This window comes from Musca autumnalis, unplaced genomic scaffold, assembly GCF_047663935.1.
Source record: "Musca autumnalis isolate F117 unplaced genomic scaffold, ASM4766393v1 scaffold_4, whole genome shotgun sequence".
NCBI lineage: Eukaryota > Metazoa > Arthropoda > Insecta > Diptera > Muscidae > Musca > Musca autumnalis.
Window position 1 is genome coordinate 25,570,003 of NW_027411977.1, and position 23,085 is coordinate 25,593,087.

General features: G+C 36.4%; 1 protein-coding gene across 1 annotated transcript; it reads left to right on the forward strand.

Moving 5' to 3' along the window:
• The first annotated feature begins 17,762 nt into the window (after window positions 1-17,762).
• LOC141401964 (uncharacterized) lies at window positions 17,763-19,112 on the forward strand. The gene has a single exon (XM_073982556.1). The coding sequence runs from the start codon at window positions 17,763-17,765 to the stop codon at window positions 19,110-19,112; it is 1,350 nt and encodes a 449-aa protein (XP_073838657.1).
• The last annotated feature ends 3,973 nt before the right edge of the window (window positions 19,113-23,085 follow it).

The following is a 23,085-nucleotide window of genomic DNA, read 5'->3' on the forward strand; positions in this document are numbered from 1 at the left end:
TCATTCATTTTATATTTTATAATTTATATTTTATTTTATATAATTTATAATTTATATTTTATAATATATATTTTGTATTTTATAGTTTATATTTTATATTTCATATTTTATTATTTATATATTATATTTCACATTTTATATTTTATATTATATATATTTTTTTATATTTAACAGTTTATATTTTATATTTCATGTTTTATAATTTTTGTTTTATAAATTATAATTTATATTTGGTGTTATATATTTTATGTTTTATATATGATATTTTTTAATATATATTTTATAGTTTATATTTTTTATTTATGTTTTATTATTTTTAGTTTATATTTTATTTTTTATATTTTATTTATTTTATAGTTTATATTTTATCTTCTTACATTAATAATTTCCTGTGTGCTACTTGTCCACTGTGCATTAAATACCAAAACGTTTTATTATCATTTTGATATTATTTTTTTTTCTCCAACGGGCAATGTTGTTGTAATCAAAACTACCCTTTAATGGAATGGGTTTTGAATGCATCTCTGTCACCATCGCTACCACCATCACCACCAGCAGCAGCAGCGTCAGTACTCGAAAAATATTCTTTATGCAGCACAGCCCGGGACAAAGATGACATCTGTGCATATTCTGCTATCAAAAGAAGAAAACATTGCCGAAAAAAAAAACAAAAACAATGAATTGTTTGTTAAACATGCAACATTCATCCATCCATGGCACATCTTCTGATCGGAATGGTTAACTTTTATACCACCGATAAGTAACAAGGGATGATTAGAACGACAACAACATGGTTTTCGCTTGGGTAATTATAATCAAACCACAATCGAGTTTCTGATTTGAAATTTCACTTTGTTAATAGCGAAAAACTATTTCGAGTGAGGCTGCTAAAGAAGACCAAAAACAAAAAAATGTTACCATATGTGTGCTAAATGCCGACTGTTTTGTGTGCCTTATGTTTCTGAATCTGATTTGAATCCTCGCCTCGATGAGTCAGGGGCAAAAATGACAGGTCTTAAATGCTGATTGCAATCAAGCCAAAGGATGCCAGGGGTGGAGGGAGAGATCGAAAGTGGGTTGTTGAATGGTGTGAGCTATTAATTTTCACGGTATGTGTATTTAGCTTAGCCAGCCTAAGTCCAACAAGCCGACGATGTTTATCTAATGTGGCATCAACATATGCTGTTTACTTCAATGTTAAATTTACGGGTTGTCTGTTTGTCGAACAAAAAAAATCTTTGGCTCATTAACCGATAAATACACCACCATTCATTCGGTTTAGCTGATTGACTGTAAAACCATGACTTTGTGGTTTGTTTGGCTGTTTGAAATGTTGCCTGTTTAGCAACATCCTTGTTAATCCTTGTAAACCATATACAAATATTCCAACAAACAAGGGTCTCAAGAGTATACATTTTTGAGTACTACTGCTGCTGCTACAACTACTACGGATTTAGTATTTGTTTGCCAAACACACATCCATCCATTCATCCATCCATTTGGATTTTGAGGGGCCAGAAATGTAAATATGTCAATGGCTAATTTCCCTTTCCGATTATCTGTGACAATCTATTTGTGTCAATCAGAATATCAAATATTTGCTGATGGCCATTGCTTATTGGTGATTTTTTTTTTGTCTCCAAATCCTGAAACTTCCTTTGGCATAGTGTTTTGTGTGTTGTTTGCCTTAAAGGAACATGTCAATCAATGTCTTTTTTGTCAATGCCATTCATTTTTTTTGTGGGACATTTTCTAATCTGTTGTAAATTTGACCATAGATTTATTCCGGCTCGTTTCGTATTGAAGAACAATTGGCATATTAACATAACTAACGACTTATGTGCTTTTGAAAGAATAAATATTTTTCCATTGATTTTTTTCATTGATTAATTTTGAATATTGATTGACATTTGTTGTTTATGTGAAGTGTGTAATAGACACACAAGAAGTTTCCTTAATGAAGTGTCATCTTTCTTTAGGTATACAGTAAATATTAAATATATTGTTTAACATATTACTAAGTAATGAGTAAAATTTCAAAACAATTTTCTAACAGCCCTTATAATTCACTATGGAAATTTTGAACATTTGTGAGGAAGGAGTTGTCTCCTATCCATCTTGGAACAAAATTCAAGCTGGTGAGAAATATTACAGAGGTTACAAAGTTTGGACCAATGTGAGTAACCTTTTCGATAGTTTACGTGCACACCAGCCATTTGATAAATTCTTTCAGGAAGAATGGATTTGTCAGCGAAAAACATTATAACGTTGTAAACAGGACCACAGGGAGTAACTACGGTAAAAATCTTAAAACAATCCTCGAACAGACCTTAAACTGTATTCAGTAGTAAATGTTTAACTTTTGTGGTGGGATGAGCAAAGTTGTTTTCCGATTTAGATCTTTTTGGAACCTCAGATATTTTAAAACTAAACCTTATAGAAAATTTGGAGCCGATATAGCTATTTGCATCTATATGTATATGCCTAATTGGTGCGCAAGATAACTCTCGAACAGAATCGCCTTTTGATTAAGTGCTGTTCAAGAATCATTTGGGATATTTTTCGAAGGTATTACTTTTAGGTGTGGTTACAATTATATATGTATATTATTTTGTGGATAAGTTCATACATCCGAAAGTTTGTGGCCCTTAGGTCATGTTTATATTATAGCCTTTTGCAGGGTTAACCTTCTTAATGAGGATTTATTTGGCGTGTATGCAAAGAAATTGAAATTTGAAATCCAGTGGGTTTGTTAAATCCGGTTATATGTAAACGTACTAAAATGCTGTAAAACTCTACCGGCAACAACAAAAGTTACTGATAGAACATCACTTACTACTTGAGTTTCTATTTTCACGAAGCTTCACAAGGTGAATTTTCTTCCACACTTACATCAAAAACGAAGATTTTTAAATTGATTGATCGGGGAGTGAATTGAATTTTTCGCCGTATGTAGTCCTTAGGATCCTGATTTCAATATAAACATATTTTTCATGGCCTGGTCATGTTTCATGACATAATGGTCTGAAAGCTCTAAGACTATATAACTTATACAATCGTAATGTTGCACTAAAACTTAAAAGGAGTTGGTGGAAGGTCCACTTCGGACAACTCATTCTTCCTTCACAAAAACTAAAATTTTTCGATTAGGTGCAGTTTAAAGACAAGTCTACACTTTCGGACATGCCTGAAAGTTTAAAAAATCTTACGGCGAAGAACTAAAACGATTGGTAAGCCGATAACTCAAGAAATAATGCAAATTTAGGGTACATTAAGGACTGTAAGGGAGAGCTGTACTTCACTACTGCCGGAGAGCTGTAGTTCGGTTCCATACCAGAGTTACAGTAAAGAACATAAACAGCATGGTCATTGTGTGGTGCAAATAAACATGCATCACTATAAGAACCGAAGTAGGCATCGCTTTGGTTCAGAAACCCTATTTGCACAAAAATAAGGTTTCTGCACTAAACGATGGGCGTAATTATTATATGGTATATTATATGGTATACATTCATTACCATGTTCTGGGATTGGATCTGTGGTATCTTCGTCGTCTTCGTTACTATTGGATACCAACAGCTTAGAAAAACGTTCTTTCCATATCTTGAGCACACTATCTGAATCAGTTACCAAATTAGCTTGCTTGCTGGAGGATGTGCCTGTACCAAAGCCATGCTTTGATGCCTTGATTAAGCTGTTGGGCTAGTTGAGTGGAATATGCTGTGGCTATCTGTTGTGATTACAGCTTATCGATGTCTAACTTTCGTGTTGTGTATGTTCGTACTTTATTTGCTTCGTGTAATCGGGTACGTACATTTGATGCAACAAAGTTGGGTTCGGAGTCTATGTTTCCTCTTCGGAACGAACGTACATCCAACACGCTCCATGAATGTATTCCATCTATCACAAGGTGATCAATTTTGATTTCTTGTTTTCTGATCTGGAGATAGCCAGGTGCCCTTATGAATCTGGTACTGCTAACTACCATGTTTTTGCAGCTGCGAAGTCTATCAGCCTCATTCCATTGTCAGATGTTTCACTATGGAGACTGAATTTACCAACTGTTGGGCCTTTTCAATTTTGGCATTAAAATCGCCTAGAATAATCTTAATGCCATGGGCAGGGCAACGGTCATATGTTTCGTCTAAACACTAGTAAAATATATCTTTGGTCTGTTCGTCCTTGTCTTCAGTGGGAGCATTAGCGTAAATAAAGGTGATGTTGAAGAATTTTGCTTTTATCCGTATTGTAGCAAATCTTTCATTCAATGGGGTGAAGCTGGTACCAGATTTTTTAACCTCCGACTAACTAAAAATCCGCAAACTCATGTTTTGTGTCATGGCAGTTATAATACAGTGCGTCGCACAGTGTCACGACCGTGGCCAAAAAATGGTAAAAACTAAATACTTCGTTGAACAAATTTATTGATGGGGAGTGATAGAAAACATATTAATTAAGAAGAATCTGAATTTTGGTACTAATACGTGAAGTAGTTTTTGCTATATGAGGATTTAAATCCGACAATTTTAGTTAATGCGTATTTTTGAGTTTTTTTTTTTTCTAAAATTAATAAATTATATTATGCGTTAATATTTAAAATTTAAAAGTAACGGTCGCTGCAAAAATGGTTCCTAAGTTCTCCTGGGATGTAATAAACTTGGCTATACTTTTGTTTGCAAGTAAATATTAATCATATGGTGTTTACATTTACCCAAACATTTATTACTAAGTTTATTCATTTTCTGAAGTAACTTTTAAATTGAGTGGAGTGGGAAAAAAATTGTATAAAAGTGTATATCGATATTTTTTGCTGTATGAGTAGTAAAAAGTGAGTACTTCGAATATATATAGAGGTCCCAGCTGCAAAGGTTTGCAGACGAATGTGTCATTTCTCTGTTTCAGCGACCACCTCACTGAGAGGATACCCCTTTTTTAACAAATCGTTTTGCGGTGTTGGCTATAGCGCGAAAACGAATGAACCGATCATCATATATTTTTGTGGGCTTATTAAGTACCTAATAGTCTTGCTTTAAAACGAGAGAATTTTTTAAAAAAAATTGTGAACAGCGAAAATCAAAATTCGATTTTTTACAAAAAATTTACCGTTTTTTGACCACTAATCGGTGAAAAAATTTTTTAAAGGAAATTTCTCATATATATAGACAAGAGTTTGATATATTCAATATGCTCACAAACAATATGAAGACTAAACACCAAATTTCAGTCATATCGGGTGGATATTGAGGCCACAACACTCAAAACACCGAAAATGAGGAGGCACGGTTCTATGGGGGCTATAGGAAGACGAGGACCTATACCGACATATTTCTGGTGGAAGGTTATAAGTCCCCCAACGGAGACTTAATACCAATTTTCAGCAATTTCGGTGTAATAATGAGGCTAAAATCTTCAAAATACCGATAATCGGGAGGTACCGTTATATGGGAGCTATATCAAAACGTGGACCTAAGCCCACACTTCTCTGTTGGAATCTTTGATACCTCTGCCGAAGACTAACCACAAAACTTGAATACTTTCGGTTGGTCATTGTGTCTTAAACATTCAAAATACCGAAAATCGGACCGACCAACCCAAATTTTTGTCCTGAAGATTGTAAGTCAATAATAGGTACGTGTACCAACATTGATGAACCTACGACAACTCCTTCTATTTGTGGCCACAGTTAATATGAACTCGCGACATAGTGCGCCTTCAAACAATATTGAAATAGCAGCAGCTTCTGTAAAGGTACCTCAATTCTGGACCAATTGTTTAGACGCATGGTTCGTGCATGAGGAAATGCAATTTGCAATAAAGGGTATAACATTATCAAATACCAAGTATGAGACATAGTCATAGCCTTATCACAAGATTTTATAATGAGTGTTCTCGATTTTATTCAATCTCCACCACAAGATAAATATGATAACTTAAAGCGTATTTTAATTGAGCGTCATACAATCAGTGAAAATAAGAAATTGGATTTATTATTGTCAAATTCAGAGATACTTTTACTGGCAGGAAATAATTTAAGTATAGATATTTTAAAGCAACTCTGGATAAAGAAATTGCGGAGAATGCTGGCCGTTTCATTAACTAGCTCGGGAGTTACTGACATATCGGAATACATACATATACAGGAAGATGAAGTCGCAAGTGTTGTAACTTCCGGAAAAGCAGGTAATTTGAAAGGATAGTAGACAACTTGAAGCAAATGACAAGCTCTTTGTGTGAGGAATTTAAGAATATGTCTGCGGAAATCGGTTCAATTAGAAGAGAACTAAATGATTATCGAACACACAATGGCCGCAGATTTTTGAGAAACAGATCGAGATCCCGACCAAGATCTGATAGCAGAGATTGGCTTTGTAAGTTTCACTATAGGTTTGGGGAGAACGCTAAAAAATATGAAGAGCCGTGTTCATTTGCATGCCGCAGACAACAACAACAAAAAAATTGTTAGTCAAGCCGTTAGGGCGACAAACAGCGGCGAGCACATATATACACGTCGTTTTTTTGCTTACGATAAAACAAACAAAATTAAATATTTAATTGATAGTGGCGCAGATATTTCGGTTCTACCGGGTTCTAAGTTTAAGAATGAAAAAAGGAAATCAGATTTAGTTTTAACCGCAGCAAATGGCACTTCGATTCCAACGTACGGTAAAAAGCTATTAAATGTTGATTTAGGATTACGCCGAGAACTTCCATTCATTTTTACAATAGCTAATAAAACTTCATAAGGCGAATTTTCTTAAAAACCTACATCAAAAACGAAGATTTTAAAATTGATTGATCGGGGAGTGTATTGAATTTTTCGCCGTACGTAGTCCTTGTAATCCTGATTTCGATATACACATATTTTTCATGGGCAGGTCATGTGCCCTGACATAATGGTCGTAATATTGCACTCAAACTTAAAAGAAGTTGGTAGAAGGTCCATATCGGACAACTCATTCCAGTTCTTCCGTCACAAAAACTAATTTTTTCGCTTAAGTGCAGTTTAATGACAAGTCTACACTTTCTTACGGCGAAGAACTAAAACGACTGATAAGCAAGATAACTCAAATTCCAAGTATTACGGCCGAAATATTCCAATATTTAGGGTACATTAAGGACTGTAAAGAAGAGCTGTACTTCAGTACAGCTGGAGAGCTGTAGTTCGGTTCCATACCAGAGTTACAGTAAAGAACATAGCCAGCATGGTCATTGTGTGGTTCAAATAAACCTGCATCACTGCGGCTGCCGAACTTCTCATCTCCCTTATAAGAACCGAAGTAGGCATCGCTTTGGTTCAGGAACCCTATTTGCACAAAAATACGGTTTAAGCACTAAACGATGGCTGTAATTATTCTATACATATATTGTAGCTACAAAAACCTTGCTCAACTCTAAAATTACACTGACGATGACACGAAAGTAGAAAGTTTAGAAGTAGACTCGAGAAAATCCTTGGTGGTAGCCTCGGTCTACATGCAGTTTGAAGTACCAGACTCACTAAGTGAATATGACACATTTTATATGCCTTATATATATATATATATACTAATAGGACCGGCACTATTGACGAGAGGGTTTTTGTTGATTGGTTAATAAGTAAACAAAGTAATCGTGGGCAATATTCAACCCTGGGCCGGATGGTGTCATCCGTTAATAAGGGGATTTTTATCTGTTATTAACACAGATACCAGTACTGTGGAAATAGTCAATATTTATATATTCCCAAGATTGGAAAACCAAGAAGTCACTCTTCACCGAATTACTATAGATCAAATAGGCTTTCCTCTTTTTTTACTGGAAACATTAGAAAGACCTTATCAATAATTCGCAGCACGATTAGGACAAACAGGATATCAATAGAAACAGAGTTACACAAGGTTGTGGGCTATGAAGAGAAGTATAAGGATGACTCGAATTACACCTTGGCAGCCTTTCTAGATGTAAAGGAGCATTCAACAATGTGAAACTAGAAATCATTGGATTGATAGAATGCTGAAAAGCAGTCTAATCAACTGAAACAGTTGAGATAGTTCTGTAAGGAAGTCAGCCGCCAGAGGCTTGGCAGTGAACGGGATACTCAAAGAATTTAATAGAGTAGGCACTATTGTAGTAACCTATGCTGATGACGTACGCGTTATAAGCAGTGGGGAAGTTTTATCTACTCTGTCTGATATGATGCAAGATGCACTAGTAAAACTCTCTCGCTAGGCTCATCATAACGACATTGCTGAGAAGAACTCCATAGGTAAAAGTTACGGTCTCAGACCACATTTAATACACTGGCGGTATCTGACAGTGGTCTGCCCTTCCCTGACCTATGAGTACCTAGTCTATTGGCATGTCCACAGTAACACAATGAAAGTGTCCAGATTAACTATTGTGAAACAAACTGCGTCATTACTGGAGCAGTAAAAACATATCTCAGACAGCATTGAATATTATACTGAATATTTAACCCCAGGATATTCTGGTGATTTGAGAATCGAAGTTCACGGCTTGGATATGCAAGCGTTCTACAGCGGAGGTAGCCACATTGGGCTAAGTGAGGGAGGAGGGTCTGAAACGGACTACATTTTGCCAAATCCAGACTTTGCCATATTCCACTTCAGTATAGCCTATCATTGAAGAATTGAAGATAGAATAAGGCACTGGATCTGGTGTGTATTGTAAAGAATTGAACATCAGACGCTCGCATAAACTTTACGACAACTGCTGTGTTTTTCATTGTAGCATTAGATCTATGACATGTAAGTGGGAGCACAACAATACGAAGGAACTGGAGGTGTTTTAACCTCCGACAAACTACAAAGTCGCAACCAAACTTATGCTTTATGTCATGGCAGCTATAATACAGTGCGTCACCTTTAGGTGTTGTTCAAGTAAATCTGTCAGTGCGTAAACTGTACACTCTCTATAAAGAGTGTGGACATTCCAGGGGCAGCTTCGCCGATCCTTTAAAACGTTTGCGGGGGTCGTTTTTAGAGGGGTTTATTTTTTTTTATACCTTCAGCATTTATGCTAATGGGGATATATAGACTTTCGTACGGGCAAAATGTTCCTCATCGAAATAATGGTTTTAGACCCCAAGTATGTGTGGACCAAATCCGTTTCAGGCAATTTGCAGTCGATTTAGCATTGTCTGTCCGTCCGTCTGTCTGTTTGGAGTGCACGATAACTCTCGTACGAATTAACCGATTTAATCCAAAAGTTGGCCTTCATAATAATTTGTCCAAACTTAGTTTCATTTCGAAGTTGGGCCATATCGGTTCACTCCCTCGCGTCCTCCCCCACATAAGTTCAATTTTGTTAGGAAAAATTATGCTCACGGTAACTCGGTAACCAACCGATTTAATCCATACTTTGCACATCGTAATATTTCTACCAGACATAGATCAAGATCGAATATGGACTACATCGGTTAGCTCCTTCGGGTACCTACAACTTAAAATTTCTGAAAATGCAGTTTAGAACCTCAACTCGAATAGTTTTGATTTTTGTTGTAACAGTTTGTATTCGCCCCCTACTACGACGGTGCAAGTTTTTTTCCTGAGAAAATAGCCTGAAACCTGTAAAACCCCGCAATAGAGCGCGGTACCTTTCGTACGGATAAACCGATTCGATCCAAAATTTAGCAATTGTAATATTTTGCCCAAGTTAAATCAAGTTTTAAGATGGGCCTCATCGGTTCACTCCTTTGGGTACCTCCCCTCAAACGTTTAAAACTTTTCGCCAAAATGGTGCGCACGAGAACTCGAAGGCAGTAAACGATTTGGTTCATATTTTAGACATCGTAATATTTCAGTTTAGAATATGGACTATATATGTCAACTCCTTCGGATACCTCCTCCACCAAATTTCGGAAATGTGCAGGTTAGGACCTCCTCACCAATCGTTTTAATTTTTCTTGCAACAGGTTGCACTCAAGGCCCCTATTACAATGGTACAAGTTTTTTCAGAGGAAAGTCCATACTTCTTTAGAATATGGCCCGAAATCTGTAAAATACACAAACCGCGAGCATGTGCAGTGGCTGGTGCACACGACAACTCCCGAACCGAATACTGCGTTCTTCAACACTTTGCTCATCGTAATATTTTTTCGAATATTAGATGAAATTCAAAGATGGTGCTTATAGGTCCACTCCTTCCGGTGCCTCCCCCACAAAAGTTTGAAAATATTCGCTAAAATGGTACGCGCAGTAGCTCAAAAACGGAGCAACCGATTTGGTCTAAACTTTAGATCTCAAAATATTTTGTCCAAGCTTAGTTTATGTTCAAAATTGGGATCTATCGGTTCATTCCTTAGGGTACCACCCACACAAATGATGAACATTTTTGTTTAAGCGTGGTTAAGAGGTTGGAGCCCTGTTTACAGTGATATGATGTTTTTCGTGGGCAAATCCATGTTTCCGGATATTATGGTCTTATCGAGAGGAATGACTCGACTCCCAAAATAAGCCACACTTCCAAACTGGACTATGTCGGCCCATTATTTAGGTACCTCCCCCACAAATTTTTGAGATTTTATCTTTATCTATATATTTCTGGCGGCAAGTTCATTCGCCCAAAATTCTGAAGACCTCGTAGATAGATACGTTTTTTTTTTTTTTTTTTTTTTTTGAGAAAAAGATGTTTCACTTCACACACTTTGTTACTTATTTTTCTCTACAATTTAAATACTAATATATACATTTTAATTCAACCAAAAATAACAAATGGACCTAACAAAAAATTCTACATTCCCATTAAGATATTGCCAACAAATGAAATTACCTACACATACATACATAGACAGACAAAACAAAAGTCGAAATGAATTATTATAATAATAAATTAAATTTAGTATGCAGCTCATATGTTTGCTGAACAATTATCACCTGAAAATATGCAGAAATTAGGCAAGAATCTCACAAAAAAAGATACAAAATTCATAACACATTTACACAAATAAATTTACACACACACTCAAACACCCATAAGCTCAACAAATACACATATGGATGGGCAAAAAATAAGGACCAGCGCAAAAACTAATTTAAATAAAATGAAAACGAAAAACAGAATAAAAATGAACATTTATATTAACACCGCATATGTTTGTAGACGACAAAACAAAATTACACACACTCACTCACACATACACATTTACGCACATATGTACTCACATTCATATACATACATATAGTGGCAAAGAAATATGTTGTTGTCCAAGCGAAAATATGTATGGGAACTCACATGCACACATGCTCTCATTTCTACATATGCTTCTACACTCATACACATACAGCTAGGATACGTACAAATGCAGAGAGAGAGGAGTGTAAGGATCCCCACACACACACACACGAAATGGCTATTCCATGTCGGACACGCGCTGGACACATGAACATAACGTTTTGATAATAAAATTCGCACATATTTTGTATCCGCATGAAATGAAAGGATAACGAAACGAAAAATATATTCAAACAAACACCATTCATTGTCTGGCAAAAACTAAATGAGAATTTACATGCATACATACCAAACAAAAAATGTTTATTACATATTTACATATGTACTGTGTGCAGTAAATGCCAATGTATAAAATAAGTATATAATGTGGTACGAGTACAAAGGGAGCCTATGCCAGGCAAGCTCTTGGCTGTTGGTTATTTCCCACAAAAGCAACACCCACAAACGACCCCCATACTCCATTTAAAATAAAACTTGAACATCAAGGATAAACATTTAACATTTTGTTTTAAAATGTGTTGGCCAAATCTCCCCACACAAACCCCCACCCTCGTCTCACAACACACACAAATTGTTCTGGCAACACCATCTCCACCATCTCTCTGTGCCATAAAATATTTAGTTATCTCTGTTTCTTTGCATTGTAATGTGTAATGGTCTCCAACCAATCCCCCCCTTGACATGACCATTGTAGCTACCAACAAAGCATTCATTCATTGCCATTTGCTTTTCGCTTGTGTGTTGTAGTCTTGACACAATCAACCTGTTACCACAACAATTGATGAGAGCAGTATAGACGGACAGACAAACACACAGCCTGACACACTTGCCAGCCACATAGCATCACCATCGTTATCATCGAACACGAGTAGTAGCATGGTGCTCCGCCTTTTTCATTGTAGCACCATTATAAGGTTGATGTGCGAGTATCTCGGCTATGCGCGCATGTTGCCTGGATTTTGTTTCAGGGTAGTTTCAGGAGCATATTTTTAGTGTCTTTTTGTGCACATGTTGTTCTATTTATTTGCACAGTGGTATAAAGGAGAAAAAGGACGAAGACTAATTGAATTTCGACCCTTTGTATCCAAAGTATTAGATATACAGTTTGTCAAGTAAATGTTTTCAAACCAAGAAAACGAACATTTTTTGTAATTGATGAAAAATGAGAGATAATTGTGATAAAAATTTCGTTTTTTTTTTTTTTGGTAAAATTAGTTGACCGACTTATTTAAGACAATAGACAATGTACGATAACTTTCCCAGCAATAATTACTCAGTAAGTTCCAGCAACTACTCTCAGTGAATTTTACTCTCTCACGCAAGAAAAATTGCAGAAAGTTATCAACCAACATTTTGTAAGAACTTGCAAGAAAGTCTGCTGTTTACGAAAATAAATGAAAATTGGTTTTGTTTCTTTTGGTATTTTAAACCAGTTGGAACAAAAACATAAATATTTAAATTGCATTTTACTTATTTAAAGCAATAATCGTATCCACAACGCCTTAGAATCTAAAAAATGTGAAATTGTGATATTTTGTTGGTCAAAAATGTTAACATCTCAAGTTGTTTACATCGAACTGCTGATTAAAAGTCAGCTGGCCAAACTTACACATTTTTTACGGGACGAATTTTCCCAGCAAAAATTTGCAAGTTCTGAGTCACAGAACTGTCAAAAAATCTCTCTCAACTCACGCTGTTTTACTCGACAAGTTTGCTATCCAACAGCATTCAGTAAACATGTTGTACGAATTTGTATAAAATTTTGGGTTACACTGTGCAACATTTTTAAGGTGATCTTGTGCAAACAATTCGAACTGTGGATTTTTTGAAAGCACAGACCCAAACGACAAGAAACCCCAGTTTGGTTTTGTTGTGTCAGATCCAGCTCGGATTTTATGGCCCCATCTAAACATGGTTAAATATTGAGTTTTTAAAGAAATTCGGGGCTATATCTCTGAAACCAATGCTAATCTTCTTCTGACCTCTGAAGCAAATTTGTAGATAAGGACAAGAATAAACTATTTGGAGGAATAATGAACTCGAAAAACTACATTTATTGCCTCAAATTTCAAAATATATGCAAAAACTCCACAATTTTTATACATTTCGCACCGTATTTTCAAAACCGTTAATTTTTTCTGAATATTTTCTTTCGGAAAAATATTCCCTGGAATGTAATACACAACTCTTCAGAACATGTCATTGTCGTAAAATGCCTCTATGCCGTTGTTTTCAGTACATTTTTCAACGACGATTTAATAAAAATGTAAAGAATGTAGTGAAATCCGAAATGCGAGAATAAACTGTTGGTGTGAACTGTGTTTGAAATACCTGTTGTAAAAGATATGATGAAAAATACCGCTGAAACAACATGAAGTAAGCATTTTAGAGTTTCAGAATGTTCTAAAGAATTGTTGAGAACTTAATTTGGAAGATTTTTGCAATAGGTTGCTTGGTTCAAATCCCTATAGTTTAGCCGATTCTGACCAGAATTTCAGCAATTGCGTAAAATTGTCTATATTTTATAGATTTTGATGCCCTAGATGTAGATTTTCTTATGTGGTTTTTTGAAAGATAAGTTCTACTAGTTTAGGACTAAAATATTACTGAAGACAGCAAGGCCAAATTCCTATTCGTATCTGAGATAAAGGCCTGATAAATGCAAAAAAGTGTAGATTTAGGCCGGTTTAGATGAGGCCATAAAATCCGAACTGGATCTGACAGGACAAACCCCTACTAGGCTATTTGTAGTCTAAATATGTACTTTAAAAAAATGCATACTAGAAGTTGTTTGCATTTTCAGTGTTGCACAGTGATATCGTAGAGACCTAATAATAACAAAAACCGATCATATTAGATGTAAACAGCGTCCTATAAGTTTCAAACCGGGAATTTCTAAAAAATAAGACATTTTATGAGTTTTTTAGATCACGGGGCTGGATTGCCATCAATTACAATAAATATTGCCTAAAGAATAACCCGATGGGAGGGTTGCCAAATCGACTAAAAATGTACCAGGAAATATTACCACACGGAGGAAAAAAGGTCTCTCTAACATATGTCCCATACATATTTTTGGATGCAAACAAGTATTTGTTTAGATGAAATATAAATACAAACCCAAAATCCACAAAAAAACATACACATACACACATCTATAAATGATGGTTTTTCTTTTATTGAAATGCATAGAAATACCAAACACAAAAGCAAAAACAATTCCAATCACAAGTAATAGTGTCACACTTTTAGAAAGGAAAACAAATAAAAACTATTAATTATAAAATATACAAACCTCGTTGAACTCTTCTCGTTAGTTGTAAAATAAAACACATTCTCCTCAAAATTGAAATCATCCACGGAAAAAGGGCATCAAGAATATAATGTAATAAATAGGTACATCCATATTTCAAATATGTGCATGTATATGGAGAATGTTTTAATGTTATTAGAAATATTAAATGCGATTTCTTCCTTGTCCAATAAAATATTTCAATTCACCTTTTTGATTCAGTTATAAAATGTATTGCGCATTTCATTTACTAAAAAGCACCATTACTTTAAGAAAACACAAAATATTCCCTCACTTTACCGTCTTTACTCAACGACTGCCTTGGGGAAACTGAAGAAAAAATGCTCTCTGTCTTTCCCGCAAAAAGAAGAAAAATAATTCATACCATTTTTTTTCTTTTATGTGACATATTTTATCAGTTGTATTTTTACTTTGTGATCAAATAATTTTATCGAATTTCGTCAATATGATAATTTTTTTATCGCCGGATTTTTTTTCTGTGTTCAATACATCGATGATTGGTATCGTCGACGAAGAAGTATGGCCCAGTGACGCCACCGGCACGCAAACCGCACCAAACAGTTATTTTTTGTGGATGAAGTGTTGATTCATCAATCAGATGTAGGTTTTTACCGAACCAGTAACGCATATTTTGCTTAAGTACTCGCCGCCGACTACGAATTCCGGTAGTTAATTTTTATATTTTACAGGCGTTGCTCGTACGTGTACTTTACCATGATGAAAATGCTGAGATTACTGGGTATATTGGTAGGAACAGTTCGATAATAAATGTAAGGATTCGTTCACAAATTAAATTCAAATTTTTCAAGACTGTACTTGTATGGCTGTCGGGATACACTTTAGTCGCTAACGTTGAAGGTTTTTTCGTGATTGCTTTCTCAAAATTGAATGCTCGGACGTCCACGATAGTGGATAGTTATCTTCGAGCGTCATGTCTAAAGAGTTCTCTAGAATGGATACAGTTTTTCTATATCTATGTGTTGAGTATTGGGTACCTTTGATACATATGTTGAATAGCAGCATTGTTCCACAACATCCCATACGGGACAAGCGAGACTTCTCTCATATCAATGAGTGCACCCCGATTCATATTTAGCTCAATGATATGGGACCTACTGTTTATCGCCGAGTCCGAACGGCGTGTCTTAAGACACCACTTGTGGAGAAGTTTTTCAAGGCTGAAATACTCAGAAAATGTCGCCAACATTACTGAGGGGTATTTTGCCACCGTTGAAAAATGTTTGATGTTGCCTGGCCGGGGAATCGAACCCCCGACCTTCTGCGTGCAAGGCGGGCGTGCATACCATTGCACCACGGTGGCACCCAAGTATTATGTTGAATAGTATTGAATTATAATCTGAGATAGAAGTCTTATCCAATTATCAATTTAGATTTTTCGTGTTTCGGATACTACCGTGAGATCAACAGTTAAGTTAGTACCTTTGTTACATATTGTGAGATTGTAAGTATTTATGGAAACACAAACTGACTCACCTCTGTCGTGTATTTCCGTGCCACCTCACAAGGTATGTTTTGGGTTAGCATCGAAGCCAATAATTATGGTGTGATATGGCTGAATGGTGCTAAAAATGCCACAGATTTCGCTTGGTAGAGCTTCTCTTTAGTGCGCTGCTTTCCATTTTCCCTCTTGCCACGTTCAAGTCCACTACGCTTAACTGGGGACATAAGAAAGCTTTTATGGTGTTTTTACCAATTAGACACGAATCAGGTTTACCATTAGCCGATGGTCTTGTAACCACTATTATCCACATCTTCAGTTCCTTTTCGTAAAGGTATCCTCCCCAACCGGAAAAATCCGCAGGTTTTCTAAATCTACTATGGAATGCTCAAGTAGCTTTTCGACATCGCCGATAACATTCTCATCGTTTTCTTCATTCGGACCAGACGGATTTAGGATCTTGACGTTGGCTTTCCCTATGCCAAATCTCTCGAGTGGCTTTAATCCTAACTCAGTTATTGAGAGAAGTAAACTCATGCTGTTATTAGGTGGTGATAGGGTACAGCTGTTCCTACTTGTCGTTAAGTACGGCAACGTTCAGGGTATTGAATTTAAACTGGGGTTGGTAGTTTTCTTTGAAGAAAATCATGAAAATAGATTTTATTGCGTTCTTCACCTTAAATCATGTGTGGGGAATATTGACCTGATTTTTTAAGGTCAAGAGGAAAAGTGACAACGCATTTCTCTTCTCTTTACGTCCATGTGGTGGTATTTTTGATACTTGCAAAAAATGCAAAAAAAAATATAACCCCTATGTTTTATACACACTTACGAAATCCAGTGGATTTCACCACTCAAATCCATTGCGTCAAACAGCAACTGACATTCAGTGGATATCTTTAAACGTAATAGAATTGACGTGAGAAATGTTGCAGAGTTTTGTAACGATCAATGCTTTACAACAAATCTTGGCGAATTTACCACATTTGACTTTCGAAAGTTTTCCAAAATTATATTGTACTAACGAAAAATATTGTCCAAACCCTATTTTTTATTATTAAAATATTGCCCTCAATAACCACTGTGCCTCATCACAACTCTGTTGGTTTAAATTAAAACAATTCAACCAACCAGCGTACGTTTTGTGCTCACTCCATCTCTCTTTGGCGAGGAATAAAGCAACAAAATATGTTCCCAACATTCAAAGCAGATGCAGCATTTTCAATATGAAAGGCAACAGCAACAACAACAATAAATACACAGCACGAAGCATGCGGCAGAGAACAAGATGCAGAAGGCATAGCCATGAATAACATAAGGGGTGTCCTTTACAAAAACAGAACAGAACATCCAAAGAACGAACAGAGGCCCACACAAAATCAGGACAGATGTGTGAGTGGTTGGTTGGCTGGATGACTGTTAACCAGGGGTGAGCTGGTGGATGGAGTGCAACAATTTAAACTGGATTCCAACTAGATTTATATGTGAAGATGTTCATAACAGCGGCTGCGGCAACGACAATCCAACCAGAAAAAAGGAGTCTACATAAAGCAGAACAGATTGTGGCAAAGGACCAGTTTACGTTTAGACGTCATCAGAGACGGAACTACAAGTGCGTGTGTGCGAATTAGAACAAAAAACAAGAAAAAATTTAAATTAAAGAATAACACAAAAAATTTAAAGAATAAAACTGGAGATAGAAATTTCCATTCATTTATTTATTTATTTAAAAAAGTGAAAAAGTGCTATAACCATAACATGATAATGGATAGCAGTCATGCACATGCAATACAACGAGCTTCGCCGTTGCAAGATTCTACAACAACAACTCCATCACCACAACACTTGCATCAGCAACATCTTCAACAATCTCCCAAGGATTTACAAATTTCCACAACTCCACCAACACCACCAAATGAGGATAGCAATCAAATGTCTCCAAGAACACCTATTGCGGCCAATACAACCAAAACGACTACCTTGAAACGTTCTTTCGATGTGGCCTTCTTAATGATGCCCGATGAACGTTTGAAAGGTAGCCAAATGGCACAAGAAAAACAAAGGTTACAACAACAGTATCAACCACAACCAACTAAACAACCCAATTTGCGGCAATATCCTCAAATTACGGTGAGGACTCCAAGGATTTATGATGATCCTACTTTGGTAATATCGTCCAATGACTGGGAATCCCATCCATTGAAAAGTGCATTTACCAAAGTTAATTCACGTTTGGATTCACCGGGTCAACCGGCACCACCTCTAAGCCCAGATCAATTGAGTTGCTCCTCCATGAGTCCACCCGTTGCCACTACGCCACCACGTTCAGCCAGCGGTAGTAGTAATGACATCATATCCATTGACAGTTTGCCATCCTCGCCAGCAGCCCTATCACCCACAATGGGCTATCAAAATTTCCGACCAGAATATTCGCCAAATGGAGCTTTTCAATCGGTGCAAAATCTACAAGCCCAACGTTTAAAGCAGCAGTTTTTGTACCGCTCTCCGGTTATGAGTCCTGAACACCAAACAGGACCACCACCACCAGCTAGTCCCCCCGGATTTATACCCGTATATCCTGGCTTTCCTTTTCCTCCAAATGCTGCAGCCGGTATACCCCATCCATTTGGTCCTCTACCACCGCCGGAAATGATGCCTCGTATGGTTCAAAATCCCGCAGCCGCAGCCATACTTTCCACGCTCATCCCACCAACCCTGGCTTCTACTTTTACACTAACCGCTCAAAATGTGTGTGCCAAGTGTAATATTAGTTTCCGCATGACAAGTGATTTGGTTTATCACATGCGTTCCCATCACAAAAGTGAAGTGTCGTCGGATCCAAATCGTCGTAAACGTGAAGAAAAATTAAAATGTCCCGTTTGCCAGGAATCCTTCCGGGAACGTCATCACTTAACCAGGCACATGACTGCCCACCAAGACAAGGCCAGCGATCAAACTAATGGCACTCCACCGAATACACCTCCCGGAGGTCAGAATGACAATGGAAATTTTCCACAACAGCAACAGCTTAACTCGGCGAATATGTCACGTTTGAATACTCAACGTTCTTCAGCGTCAGCAGCCGCCGCAGCAGCCTACTCCAAATGACTAAGAAACGAGTTTAATTATTTCTAAAGCCGTCGGCAGTTAAGGCGTTGAGAAAGTTCGATTGTTTGTTGTGTTTTTCTGTCTGATGACAATTTTTATGTATATTTTTGAACAGTAAATTAATTAATAATTGTGCATTTTGTGATATTATATTAATTCTACAAAAAAAAAAAAAAACTTATAGGCTCAGATTTATTGGGCACCACATTTTTCTGTTTAAAAAATAACCCACTCACATTTAGCTCTAAGCCCCGAAACAATGTTCATATAACTGTATATTTATTTCCGTTTTTTGGTTCTGTTTGAATAGTTTGTATGTGTATTTTAAATATTTATTATTATATATTAGGTTAAGTATATATAATGCTAGATTAAATTGAAATATATATTTAAAGACAAAATAAAAAAATTAAATTGAAAATTAATAACCATTTTTTTGAATAATGAAGACTTTGAAATTTGAAATCTACCTCCATGCATCCAATGCATCTGATCAAAGGAAATTCATATTTTTCACAGATCGATTATATCTTTTTTTGTTAGAGTAAAGTTGTACTCTAAATAAACAAGCAAAAAAGTATCAGTCGGCTTTGCCGACAGAGATATACCCTCAGCCTGTGTGGAAAACCTTCCGCAACAATATCCAAAGGATCCTCGAACAGACCCTTAACCACACAAAAATGTTGAACATTTGTGTGGGTAGTACCACAAGTATTGGGCAGATAGGGCCCAAATTTGAACATAAACTAAGCTTCGGCAATATTTAGAGATCCAAAGTTTGGACCAAATCGGGTGCTATGTCTATGAGAAATCGCGCGTACCATTTAAGCGATTATTTTCGAACTTTTGTGGGGGAGGTACCGGAAGGAGTGGACCTATAAGCACAACTTCGAATTTCATCTAATATTCGAAGAACTATTACAATATCCAAGGTGTGGACGAACGCAGTATTCGGTTCCAGCTCTCCAGCCACTACATATGGTGCCATAGGGGTTTTCTACAACTTTCGGGCTGCTTTCTCAAGAAGTATGGACTTGCCCCTGAAAAAACTTTTACTGTCGTAATTGAGGCAGTGAATGCAAGTTGCTTCAACAAAAACTAAAATTATTCGAGAGCAGGTCTTAAAGTGAATTTATCCAAAATTTTGTGTGGAATGTACCCGAAGGAGTGAACAAATATAGTCCATATTCGAACCTGATCCATATCTGGTAGATATATTAGGATGTGTAAAGTATGGATCAAATCGGTCACTCCCATAAAGAGTTATCGTGCTCACAATTTTTCCAAACATTTTTGAACTTTTGTGGGGGAGGTACCTGAAGGAGTGGACCAATATGGCTTATCTTCGAACTTAAGCTATATTTGGACAAAATACTACTAAGGCCAAATTTTGGACCTATCTTGCGCTCCAACCACTTCACACGGTGTCATAGAGGTTTTTTGCAACTTTCAGGCTATTTTTTAGGAAGTGTGGACTTGCCCCAATGAAACTTGTACCATCGTAAGGGGGGCAGTGAATACAAGTTGATAAAACAAAAATCAAAGCGATTCGAGAGCAGGTCCTAAACTGAAATTATCCCAAGTTTTGTGTTGGAGGTACCCGAAGGAGTGGACCGATTGATTCCATATTGGAACCCCATCTAAGTCGTACGTACAAATTTTCCGAACATTTTCGAACTTTTGTGGGGGAGGTACCGGAAGCAGTGGACCGATATAACCCATCTTCGAACTTAAACTAAGTTTGAACAAAATATTATGAAAGCCACATTTTGGATCGAATCGGTTAATCCGTTCGAGAGTTATCGTGCGCTCCAACCAGCCAGCCAGACAGACGGACGGACGAACTGAAACACATTTCGTCCTAACATGCATGGGGTCTAAAGCCATTATTTCGATGAGGCACACTTTGCCCGTATATACACTCGTTAGCATAAATGCTGAGGGTATAAAAAGAAATTAAGCAACCATAAATCTTTCCTGGGTCTATTAACATCCTGATTTCAACTCAAGGTTTACCGCTAATTCCAAGATTTTTATATCGACTTTGATTTTCATGAATTATTCGTAGTAGAGGCTCATCACGCATATGGGCTCTTTTCTTTTAAATGCAATTTGTTTTTTACAACGATGGGTATTTGTTCATTCATTGCTTCCTAAAGAGTAGGAAAGTCGATATACCTAATTACAGGTAATTCGGTTGGTAAATCCGCTAGATATGGTTATACTAAAACATGTACCAATAACAACAATATTTTGAGAGGAGAATTCTTGTTCACAGAGAGCTCTAAATGCTAAATTACACTGTGCAACAAGGTTTCTGTGCGGTGGAAAATTCCTTTTGGAGATGAAAGCCCTTGATGAGTATATTAAGAACCCAAAAGGAAATTTTCCCCATAGGTCAAGTTTCTGAGATATCGCGCGATGAATTTTTTGAATTTTCGCCTATGATGCTTGAGAAAATAGCTTTATATCTCTGTTTGCCGTTATTGTAGCTTCGTTTTGAGATTACATTTCTTCAGTCAAATCGAATGGCCAATCTTTTTGTAGAACATTTCATTCTTCTAAGTCAATTCCTTTCACGTCCTTTTCGTCCTTTCTTTCTTGAACCGTAGTAAAAGTACCACAAGATTAGATTTTACAGCATCCAAGTATTCCACAAAAATGTTGCTCAGAGAATTTTAGGTACGGTTGTCGATGAAGTTAATATTATGAACCCGGAATGACAGTTATGCCATAGGTCAAACTTCTGAGTAATGACGTGATGCATACATACTTGATGAACTTTAAGAGCACGACAATAAACCCGTAACATAAATTCCGTTTCGCTATAACTCAGAAGTTTGACCTATGGCATAACTGTCCTTCCGGGTTCATAATATTAACTTCATCGACTTTCATCGGCAAAAAGAATATTTCACCCACCAAGCATTTATCTCCATATTTACGCGCGGTGATATTTTTCCTTAAAAACGGTTTAAGAATACGGGTTTTTTGTTTTAGCACCGAACTCAGGTAAGATGCTGTCAAAAAATTTATTTTCCCTGATTGGCAATTTTATTAGCTTTCTAATGGTATACATATAAGCTTAATCGGTTACATAAAATCGGTACAAAATCCGGGTTTTATATCGCTATATCCGGTTCAAAATATTAGATAACCGGATCTATTTTCCAAGAAAATTTGTCATTAACGTGTTCAGCATATCGGGAGCTATATATGGTAAATATTTCAGATACATCCCAGATGTCAATATAAGCGATAACCAATGGTTATGTCTACCTACCAATACATAACAAATAACGAATATACAGAAAAACAAAACATAGGTTTTTTCTGAACAAAAACCGGGTAAATGTCAAAAAAGACAATGAAAACGTGACAATATCGATTAGTTGTCAATAAGAACCGTACCTAAAAATCTCTGAGCAACGTTTTTGTGGAATATTTGGATGCTGTAAAATCTCATCTTGTGGTACATTTACTACGGTTCTAGAAAGAAAGGACGAAAAGGACATGAAAGGAATTAAGTTAGAAGAATGAAGTCTTCTATAAAAAGATTCGCCATTCGATTTGACTGAAAAAATGTAATCTCAAAACGAAGCTACAATAACGGCAAACAGAGATATAAAGCTATTTTCTCAAGCATCATAGGCGAAAATTCAAAAATTCATCGCGCGATATCTCAGAAACTTGACCTATGGGGAAAATTTCCTTTTGGGTTCTTAATATACTCACCAAGGGCTTTCATCTCCAAAAGGAATTTTCCACCGCACAGACCTTGAGTTCCAATTTGTGGCACAGTGTTACAAACCCCTAAAAAAACCTGAAATCAAAAGGTACACGGTGTGCCTTAACCATATTTAAATGGAAGGTGTTTACACCTGGGAAGTTTTTGCAGATTCTAAAACTACAATGCTCATAGATGAGAAAAATCAAGAAACAAAAAAAATCTCGGGGGGGATTTTCAAATAAA

Bases quoted from the DNA above. Each gene is read 5' to 3' on its own strand.
- LOC141401964 (XM_073982556.1), top strand. From the start codon at position 17,763: ATGATAATGGATAGCAGTCATGCACATGCAATACAACGAGCTTCGCCG.